The sequence below is a fragment of the Teleopsis dalmanni genome, chromosome X, assembly GCF_002237135.1.
Source record: "Teleopsis dalmanni isolate 2A chromosome X, ASM223713v2, whole genome shotgun sequence".
Taxonomy (NCBI): domain Eukaryota; kingdom Metazoa; phylum Arthropoda; class Insecta; order Diptera; family Diopsidae; genus Teleopsis; species Teleopsis dalmanni.
In genome coordinates this window covers 63,670,046-63,680,947 of record NC_051848.1, presented here as the reverse complement: position 1 = coordinate 63,680,947, position 10,902 = coordinate 63,670,046, and the positions used below count along the sequence as shown (strand labels likewise).

Below are 10,902 nucleotides of genomic sequence, written 5' to 3'. Positions count from 1 at the left end.
ATTGTAAAATAAATTCCGAAAACTAATAAAGAAATTAAAAAAAAATTAAGTGGCTTGAAAATTATTATACGAACGATTCAGGGTTACAGAGAAAAAATATTCTTGTAACGACTCTGGGATCCGGCGAGAAAAACCCCGGCATAAGAAAAAAAGGTTCTTTACAACCTTAATAGAAGAGTACATATCTTTGTTTAAAGGTAGAACTAAAACAAATTTGAAAGAGCATTTGGTTCTCAAAATATAGTACTGTAAACTTGTGGCATGATAATTTATTCAAATGTAATAATCTGATCTGTATATGTAAATATTTAGTACTTCCAGTGCTAGTTTCTAACAAAATAATATATGTGATTTAACTGTTTTATAAGTATGCCTCTAGAAACTTTCATCTAAGAACTATTACTTACCAATATCTTCATTACTGCAAGAGAGTTTTGTGCTTTCATTGCAAAAATCAGTCATCGAGTGATCTTCACAATCATTTTCGTTTAATATATCTGCGTTTTGCTCAAAATCTAGTTTTTCGCAGGGGTTCGCTACTTTATTGTTGGCATCCAAAGTGTGACCAATTACATTTATTCCTTCAGCTGAGCTAGCAGCATTAAATTTCATACTTAAATTTTCGTTGGTTTTACTTGTTTGGTTTTGATACGTTTGATGTGTTTTGGTGTGATCACATTTAATTCGAGAATTGATAATTTGAATTGGATCCAAATCGACATCGCTGGACAAGGGTGCATTTAGATTTTCTAATGCCTAGAAGATTAATTAATTTCAAATATGTATTTAAGAATAAATATATAAGAAATTTTTCTACTTACATTAATATTTTCAAAATCTTTAACACATTCCTCAAAAAATGTTTTATTTATATTAAAAACTTCTTTGAAACTCCTGTAGGTGTTACCACAATTAGTATCCACTTCATAGTAATCATTTGAATCTGTACCAATGGCACCTTCGTACTCTTTAAAGTCGTTCTGTTGTACGTTACGATTGGGATTTGGAATTTTACTGACTATTGGTCGTTGTTGTTGTATATTTGATGTATAATCTAAAGATGTTGGAGATAGTGCTGAACTCAAGGCCCTCTGCACAAACTCATCGGCAGATGACGTAAAAGTAACTGTTGTGTTGTACAAATTCGGATTTAAATGCCCATAATTACCATTTTTATTAAGCTCAATACTAGATTGTGGGTGTGTATAAGTAGCGCCGGTTTCGTGGTTATTTGTGACTTGCATAAACGGTGCAGCATATCCGGCTGTTGTTGCTATATCAGGAACTCGCATAACGTTCTGAATCTATTAATAATTAATAATTAATTAACAGTTCTTGACAGTTCTTTTATAAAAGTTTAATTAAATGAAAACGATCTGATCAAAAACTACTCATTAAAATATATAACCTACTTTTAATGCCCAGAATTAAATTTAAAATTAGCTTCCCATACAACAAACCGGTGCAAATATTTAATTTTAATTGTTTACATTTATTAAGCTGTCAGTATCTATAACTAAAATCTATAATGTAAAACACCGCATTTTCCACCAAAAATAAATCCAATATTCTCGTAAAGATGTCCCGCAGAGATATCATTCTTTTGGTAGGTTTACTTACAGGTCATTGAAGACAAGAAAACCATACCAGAAGATTGAATCTCCCCTTCAATCATACGTGTCGCAGCTGTGGAGAGAACGATGAAAGTGTCTCTCATCTACTCTATCTATGCCCAGCTCTTGCACGAATGTGACTAAATATTTTAGGAACGCCCTCCTTAAGATCTTGATTAATTGCAAGACCTACCATTAGGCATTTCAAGCCTCGTCTAAGGTTCTAGGAGATTTTCTTCACTTCACTGAGTTTCTTCACTTCACAGTAACACAATGGGCCAATAGGCTTAAGTGGATTGCCTAGGGAACGCTGGTATAACCTAATCTAACCTAAACACCGATTACTATAATATTGCACTTCACCAACGTTACATTTAATGCTTTTGTTCTAATTAACAACGTCCTTACATTATTTCTTAAAAATTCTTTAAATATATCTTTAAATACCTTTAATCCCTTTAATTAATTTCTTTAAATTTAATAAAGGTATCGAATGTGTTCAAGGAATTAGAGTTTAGATCAATTGAAACCAATAGAAACAACAATCTGGTAAAGAATAACCGAATAAGAAAACGAATAAGAAAATGAATAATCTTTGAACCTCTTTTTTTGTCTTGTCTAAGTAGGTGCCGTTTTTAAGAGAACGGCACTTAAACAGCTGATAATGTTATCTGTACCGAAAAAACAGATATTTTTGCAGGAACAGGAACGAAAACCGAAACCGAAAAGACGTATTTTTTTCTTTTGAACCGAAACGGAAAAAATTTCCGTTCGAAGCCCTGATTAAATAACGTCATCTTTTTGATGAGTGATATCTGGATAATCATCATGCAGACATATGTTTAAGTATCATTTATATAACATTTATGGTATATAGTCGTTTATATCAAAAATTGTCAACAATATATATATATTCCATTAGAAAGATATACTGAACTCCAAAGAATACTTCTATAAAATCATCTGAATAACTGAATAGTCAGAATTCTACGAAGCTCTTATTACAATGGATCTTCAAAGTGGAAACAGACATTATTGAGTAGATGTGATTTAGACACTAACTGGCGTTTGATTCAGTAAAGAAAATGGATACAAAGTTATTTGAACAAGTTTTCGAGAACTATATTGAACACAGAAATGGAGAACTTATATTAAGAGAACCGTGAGTTACTTGGTCGTTTGAAAATATGGGTAACTCCAGGAACATTAAGTTTCCTATTCGCAAAATACCACTTTAATTATACTAAGTGCAGTTTCTAAAATATTTCCGTTAAAGCGAACCGAAATTATTTGGCATTAATAATGCCATGAGATTATATGTCGAGTAAAGAATATTTGATTTATTTGGCGAATTTTTTTTTCCAATTTTAAATCATACAGCTCTTAAAAGAAACACGATATATAATAAAAATTAATATTCATATTGTATATCTTTATATCGGAAACACATTTCATATCATTTACCTAGAAGTTTAAGGTCTTGTTAATGATTGGTAATTATTACAAAAATATTAGTTCGAAAAAAGGACTGATATCGTAACAATCTTTTAAATATAAAAAGTAATGGGAAAGTTTTTAAGAAACTTCGATGAATTCAAAATTTATCCCGGCTGACGTCAACTATACATCGTGTAAGCAAGTGAAAGACTTAACTGATGAGTGATTTATTACACAATTTCAACTTCAACTCGTATACCAAAAAAAACTGTCAACATAAAAATATTATTCCCAACTGATGACGACATTATGTGCCTAAATTTCTTACTAATTGTGAAAGGCAGCTTTGTGGTTTCTTTGCGAATTTCAGTCGCTACATTTATTTCAACTTATAGATGTAGGGGTTCGGAAAAAGACCGGTTCGGCTATACATTTGCAAAAGCCGCAAACATTTGAACCACAAAATAATCATAGAATATTAATTTCACAACAACTCAAATCTACTTAATTCAAATTTGTTTCATATTTAAGAGATTATTAAGTTTTCTCACCAATAAACATGTATATATTTTTTGTATATCCTTCTTAAAAAAAAATTGAGTCAGTGAGGCTTTGCATGGTATCATACACAATATCAAAAGAAAGTGAAAATGGAAGTAGTTGCTCTCATAAGGAATTATCTTTATTATATAATTGAAAGCATACCTCAGATCATCAGGGATTTATGAACTGACGAAACCCAAGAAAATCCACACTGCAAACATAACCGAGTTCAACAGTTTTTATAGTTCCATAGTTCGGTACTTAGCAATCGCAAATATGAAAAACGACCCACATGAAATATCCTTGAAATGAATGTTTTATGATTGCTGAATAAAAAAATTGATTTTTATAGTGTTAATTTTAAAGTTAGTAGTTGTTAGTAGTATGAGGAGGGTGGAGAGTCTTTCGCTTCCATTGTTAGCATTCCCGCACTACTCAAGGATACATCTAAGGAAATGCATATGTTTCACTCATGCGCAGTTGGGCAGAAGTTTTGCATGTTTGCAATTACCAAACATTGATAAAAAAAGATTTAATGAACCTAATTTTATGCCTTGTAGAATAATACTACTATTTCACAATCCTTCGGGGTGTTTTTACAATCATTGTATGTGTACCTGCGAGCACATCAGTGAGAATGCAGCAAATGCATTATAGTTTCTCCAAGAGAAATTTCAGGCTTTAACATGACTGAAGAGTATACACTGTAGTGCAAGAAAAAGAATAGTAATTTCAATACATCAGCTTACTGTTTATACATCATCTTAAGCAACCCAAAGTTTTTGTTTGCAATGTCAAGTTTTATTACTTATAAGATAATTATCCCCACCTCACTTTAACAACACACTTTTTAATCTGGATTCAGTTTCTTTGCTTTCGAGCATATTTATAAAAAACAATAATCTTTTATATTTGCACTGTTTATAAGTGGTACTTGGTCCATTTGAGTACTTGTCCACGGAACTGATATTTTTAGCGAATGGCACTATTGTCTATGCAATATTTTTATAGAGTTAAAACCATGACCATGCTTTCCCACGACTTTTATGTACACATTGGACTTGTAGTTACATTGTGAAGCATAATTTCATCATTTTATTAATGTTCATGATTTCCTTAACTTCTAGAAGCACGAATTAACTCCAATAAAAATCAATAAACACAAAACAATGGCTTAGGAGGTACGTTCGCGACTCCACTCACTTTTCAGAAATAGTTAAAGACTGCTCTAAGGAACAGTTTTAATAAGCTTTACCTAAAATATTTAATCTATACACCATATATATGTTTATTTTCACTAAACTAATGAGAATAGGTAGAACTTAAAGGAAATTGATTTTTTTCAACATCTCTTCACAGTTCCATTTACGTCCACCGGATACCGTACAAACACCAAACACGAACACGACTAACCTCATGACGAAAACTTCAGAGCGTGAAATTAAAAAAAGCTTACATTTCATATGTCACATTTAGAATTCTTCTTGGTTTGTTGTAGTTCCTGTTTAGTATGAAATCCATAGGGGTGCTCTGCGCAGGTCGCAAGTCGAATTTCAAATGACGGTATACGATAGCCAATGCGTTACTGCCAGATATTAAAATAAATATTTTAAAATTCAAATTTGAACGAATAAGAAACGTCATTAAAAAATACATACCCAGGTTATTTAAAAAACAATCGTATGAAAGAATCTCTGGTATACAATATTATACTATATAAAACTTTCATTTGCTCTCTAAATTCATGAATCACAATTTTTAGTTAACTGATTTATTTTAAGAAAACAATTACCAATTTGTTCGAAATTTTGGTACATCAGCATTTTGGTACATTATAAAAAAATTAATTAGAATTTGGTTCAAATTCGAGTCTATCAGCACTATATCAAATTTTAGTTAAGTGATTTATTTAAACAAAAAAATTGAGGTACTAGATCCAAATCTTAGTCATCAGCAATATATCAAATTTTAGTTAAGCAATTCACTTTCAAACAAAACACCAATTTGGTTCCAATTTTAGTACATCCGCAATACTGATTGTTTAAAAAAAATAACCAATTTGGTCAAATTTTTAGTACATCAGTAATACAACAAATTCAAGTCAAGTATATAAGCAATATATAGAATTTTCGTTAAGTGATCTCTTTAAAAAAAATATTACCAATTCAGATTTACTACAAATTTTACAGTATTCAATTTTAAGATAAGTGACAAATTTAGAAAGAATGACCAATTCGGTTCAAATTTTAGCACATCAGCAATATATCAAATTATTGATAAGTGACTTATTAAAAAAGCATATGACCACTTTGGGCTAAATTGTGAAATCTCAGTAGTATATCAAATTTTAGATATATGATTTATTTCAAGAACAACATTGACCCAATTGATTGAATTTTCAGTATATTAGGATTATATCAAATTTTAGTTAACTAACTCATTTTAGAAAAAATAAAACCAATGTAGTCCAAATTACATCATATTTCAGTTAAGAGATTTGTTCCATCAGCAATATACGCTATATTACAGCTATGTGATTATTAACATATGATTTTGTACACATACTATAGGTACATAGTATATATATATATACATATATATATGTACAAGAATAGTGCAACAAATCGTTACTTGAAGTTTTTATTTTGTTTACAGCTAAAACCTTGACGAATATTAGACCTTCATGAAATGAAGAATATAGTTTTATAAAGAGAACTATATTTTATCAAAGTAAAATATAAACATTTCTATAGTAGTTATCAATTAGCAATTAGCTAATTTGGTAATGTAGATCTTTCATTGATTTAACGTCAAAATTTCATGATATTTTATAATGACCAAAAATTGTTCGCATTGACTGACACTTTTTACTGATTCCCGGCATTCACCTATCAACACTCTTCGGATTCACGCAAAAAAAACTTACTATAAAAGGCTTGTACTGACATCCTGAAAGACACTTTCTGCCGAGGATCTTAAACACTTCATCAACAAGCTTTCAAACTGTGCGAGTTTGAAGGTAATAATTTTGATAAAATAAATATTTTTTGTCGAAAAAAATTGTTCCAAAAAATCTTTTACAAGTCCGGCAACCTGTATTCTCATATATGATATGATTTTTTGAAAGAATTCGTAACCTCTTAATAAATTTCTATCGAGTTATGAAAGAGTTCTTATTAGCTATCTGCCAATTAGTCGTTTAAAATGACATCACAAAGATCTAATATGCTAAGAGGTCTCGTAATAATCAAACAATTAAAAACCTACTTAGTTTCCTTAGGAAATTATATTGGCTAAATAGAGTTATAACAGAAATGTGGAAACTGCACCTGTACAATCATCGAATGTTATTAAAATAATAACGAACTGTAAGAAATTACCAATTATGGTGTTATCGAAAAAGGTGATTATCTATAAAAATTAAAAGAAGTCTTTAATTTAAAAAAAATAAAAATGCGCAAACAGAAAATTACTACTGATATTAAATTTCCAACAAAAAAATCCAAAAATGTAAGACATTAATTGATTATTGACAACCTATAACTCAATCGAGCAGTACTTTTGTTTTTTATATTTCCATATTTTATTTATATATGCTTACCAAAATACTTATAGAGATTTTTCACTTGACGTATTATGTATATGCTAACATCACATGGTTTCCTTTCTATTCAGTCCATTGATAATGGTCTTCAATTTCTAAAATATTCTAGACTACCATTTTACTTAATCCATAATTAATATTTATATATTAACGATATATTAACTCAAAGAATATTTCTAAAAAACTTTCTACAAAAATTGGTACCAACTACAAATATATTTTAAAAATTCTCAGCCACGGTGATTTTATATCAAATCATCATACATATATCAAATTGATATTATATCAATATCTTTGAATGAATACAATTTATGGAGTATTGAAATTAGAAGCTGAATTTTAGTAGACATCTTTCCGAGTAAACTTTTCCGGTCTTTGAGTTCTTATATTGATCTTAAGAACATATGCATATTATTTAATTTTTTGTACATTTATTGTGTGAATTCACAATTATTAAGTCCGGTATCTTGTGTACCAAGCTGTATCATGTTTTATGAAAAAAAAAACCCAACAATGCTAAATTTTATAAAAATTCTTCGTCAAATATTTGCGCTCCAAAAGCTATAATTGCTCCAAAATCTTTACTATTATTTACACACAATTACTCTGATATTTAATATAAACTTGCGTTTATACTGAATATATGTATATGCATATATTTTGATTTTTTCTATTAATTCACACAATAAATATTTTTAATATGAACATAACAATTTGTACTTTATAAATAAACTATATGAGTGTGGCACCTTGGGTTAAAGTTGCTTGTATCTTAAATGTTCATAAATTCTCGCAAAATCTGAAAATTCTTCTTCCGTAAATATGGAATCTTGTGGTTCTTCTTCCTTTGGCACTTCTTCCACATGACGTTTGTGTACGTTCTTCATTATCTGTAAGACAATGTAATGTAATTCCAGACAATACATTTAATATGAAAATACAAATCGAAATTTATGTATTACCTTATTTGCAACGTCTTTGTCGACTTGGTTTTTCGACAATGCCAACAGACGTTTAATGTTCTCATCAGTTTTATTATTATTGAGTTCGAGTTCTTTTCTAATTTCTTGAACGTTCTGTTTAAGTGGTTTCGTATTAACATTTGAGTTATTGACAATGCTTTTCTTTTTTTTCAAAGCCAATTTGCTGTATCCTTGAACTTCTGATCCCGCATGGTGCTTTTGACCCTTTTGTTTAACATCTGAAATTGTTAATACAAGTTGTATTATAAGATTTAATAAAAAATATTCTTTCATTACTTTTATTGGAAGTAGTTGTCAAACCATCTTCCACTATATCCATACTCAATTTTAGCAATTCAAGAGACATTTTCAAACAATTTTTACCGAATTTCAAAACAAACAAATCAACGCGGAACCTTGGACTGCAAAATTGTTTTTCTTATATTTGACGTATGCTAGATGTGGCATAGAACTCAAGTGCTTTTGACATTTTATAATAGATATGACACTTTAAATTTATTGGAAATCATTCAAATATTAGGTCTGTTTCACAAATACTCGTAGTAACTTTGAGTAACACTGTGTATACATAAATGCGTTCCACCAGCAAATTTTTAAGTAAATGATACCATGAAGTAATTTTCCTATCAAAAATTTGAAAATGATACATAGATTTTACTCGTACATTAGGTCTGCTCCACGAGCTACTCAAGTAAAACACAAGTACAAACTGAGAGCATAACACAAATAAAGTGCCAACTTACGCTCTTTACATAGATTTTCATGGAACAGCTTTGTGTAAAATCTGGTGAGAATATCACTGCCGCGCAAATAAACAATACAAAAATTTAAATTCACCAAAAACAACTGATTCACTCATCACAAAAACTTTGAACATACTCAATTGAAAGTATTAAACAGACCTTAATAATATTAAAAGTTGTTTTTAGCATTTGGTAATTTTACAATATATATGCGTTTTTAATTAGTTTGAAAATATGTTTGTCGACATTTTTCGCCTTAAATCAGTTGATTTATTTATAATAAGTTCATTTATATGAAAACTTTTTGTGTTTTAAATTATCCTCATTAGTGACCTTAATGAGCAAAACTAAGTAAATAAGATCAAAGGATACATGGTATTATATCTTATGCTTAATTTATAAAGAAGTTACACTGCTAATCTAAGCGAAATTTTAATTTGCAATTGCAACAAACATCCGATAAAACTGATTGATCGAGGCTAGTAGAAAATTAAGTCATACTAGTTATAGCTTGTTCAATCTGGTATTGAATTATTTATAAATTTCTATGGGTTTCCATTTTTTTATTACACAATTCAAAATCTTGGTTTCAGCACATATCAAGCCACTTTTTAACATAAGAAGCCGATTATTGCATAATAAATTGTAACATATAATTTGTTTCCAATTTCTAAAGAATGACTGATTTAGTAATGTGAATTTAGTTTCACACCTTCACCGATGTTGGGGTTATATTATTATTTGAACAGAAATGTGATATGGTAATGTGAAAAAAAAATTAGAAAATCTAAAGTTATGAAATGTTTAAGCAATTGCTTTTAATGCGATGTCAGACTGATGTCTATTGCGGTATTATGTCTGTCCTTTGATTGGCTGGAACTTTTAAGCTTTAGTGTGTGTGGTAAAAAGCACTTGTAGCTTGACGAAAGCTTTTTGAAAGCTTTTAATTCTTTTAAAAGTTGAATTATTAACAACATGGAATCTTGTGTAAATATTTGGGCGCGTCTTCCATTCGAAGACATATATATGTATATAAGAAATATATTCCATATATTTTTAAATAGAAAGTAGATAAAGTCTATTAACTATAAATAAAACCCTTATATTCTTCATTCAATTGTAACTTTAATATAATTTTGTTGTAGCTACGATTAAATACTATCCGAAATTTAAACGTCTATTGAAAGAATATCGTATTTTATGTGAAATCATATCATATTTATATTTAAAATAATGAAAATAAAATTAATTTGGCACTTATATGAATTTAGTGGTTATTAGAAACAAAAATACTTTAAACTGATATTTAAAGTGAAATCCTACTAGTTAATAAGAAACAAATATCTATTTTAATCTTTATGTTTATAAACATCGCAAAAAATTCGTTTAGAATTTTAAAACGAAGGAATTCATTTAAGACGAGTAATGTTTTGCGGCAATTACGTGTCAGACACCATTTCGATTCAAGTTCAATATCTCATAAGGACGATGGAAGGACACGACTTACATCAACTGCAGAAAACATGGCAGACTAAAATGTTTGCTTTGGGTTTAATGCTAGGATTTGTAATGTAAGGGTCCTGAACCCTCTTAAAAGTTTTCTCTGAAAAAATATTAACTCTAGTCTACAGATGGGGAACTCTATTTGCACAGGAAAAAGTATCTTACTAATGCTATTTAAACTTACATTACTTTTATACTGAAGGTTTTCGAAACTAATCATGGTTTCAAAAGTTGATATTTTCGATAGAAATCAGTTGGACTATTTTGCAGGTCATAAATTGTTTGTTTCTAAGCATTTTTCATGATTTTCTTTGAGCCTTAAATGTATAGTTTTTTATTACTTTATGTGAAAGTTCTTATTATAGTATTTTTTCACTTCCCAAATTCGACTATAACATGATTTCTTATACAAGGTCAGGATTGCTTCAATACAAGTAAAAACTAGTATTTAATGGATACTTTACTTTCGATATTGA

At 29.3% G+C, this 10,902-nt stretch overlaps 2 protein-coding genes across 3 annotated transcripts in view; both read right to left on the bottom strand.

The window, feature by feature from the left end:
• Nucleotides 1-5,033, bottom strand: part of LOC119687965 (schwannomin-interacting protein 1 homolog) — a gene marked incomplete at its 3' end in the record, with an annotated part of 12,324 nt that extends 7,291 nt beyond the window's left edge. Inside the window, 3 exon segments of one of the 2 annotated variants that reach the window (XM_038102537.1) lie at nt 408-756; nt 822-1,304; nt 4,797-5,033. In XM_038102537.1, the coding sequence (XP_037958465.1) occupies nt 408-756; nt 822-1,292 (820 nt within the window). 2 annotated transcript variants of the gene reach the window in all.
• Nucleotides 5,034-7,880: 2,847 nt separating this feature from the next.
• On the bottom strand, nt 7,881-8,586 carry LOC119689991. The gene is made up of 3 exons (XM_038104959.1): nt 8,457-8,586; nt 8,160-8,398; nt 7,881-8,087 (listed from the first exon to the last, which is right to left on the bottom strand). Exons 1-3 carry the CDS (start codon nt 8,524-8,526, stop codon nt 7,953-7,955), a joined length of 444 nt encoding a protein of 147 aa, XP_037960887.1. The 5' UTR covers nt 8,527-8,586; the 3' UTR covers nt 7,881-7,952.
• Between the last annotated feature and the right edge of the window lie 2,316 nt (nt 8,587-10,902).

What these genes read in the sequence shown, in the direction of transcription:
- LOC119689991 (XM_038104959.1), bottom strand. Translation starts at nt 8,526, where the DNA reads ATGTCTCTTGAATTGCTAAAATTGAGTATGGATATAGTGGAAGATGGT. An exon ending in GACAACTACTTCCAATAAAA is followed by an intron (nt 8,399 to 8,456) that starts GTAATGAAAGAA and finishes TAACAATTTCAG; the next exon opens with ATGTTAAACAAAAGGGTCAA. An exon ending in ACAAAGACGTTGCAAATAAG is followed by an intron (nt 8,088 to 8,159) that starts GTAATACATAAA and finishes ATTGTCTTACAG; the next exon opens with ATAATGAAGAACGTACACAA.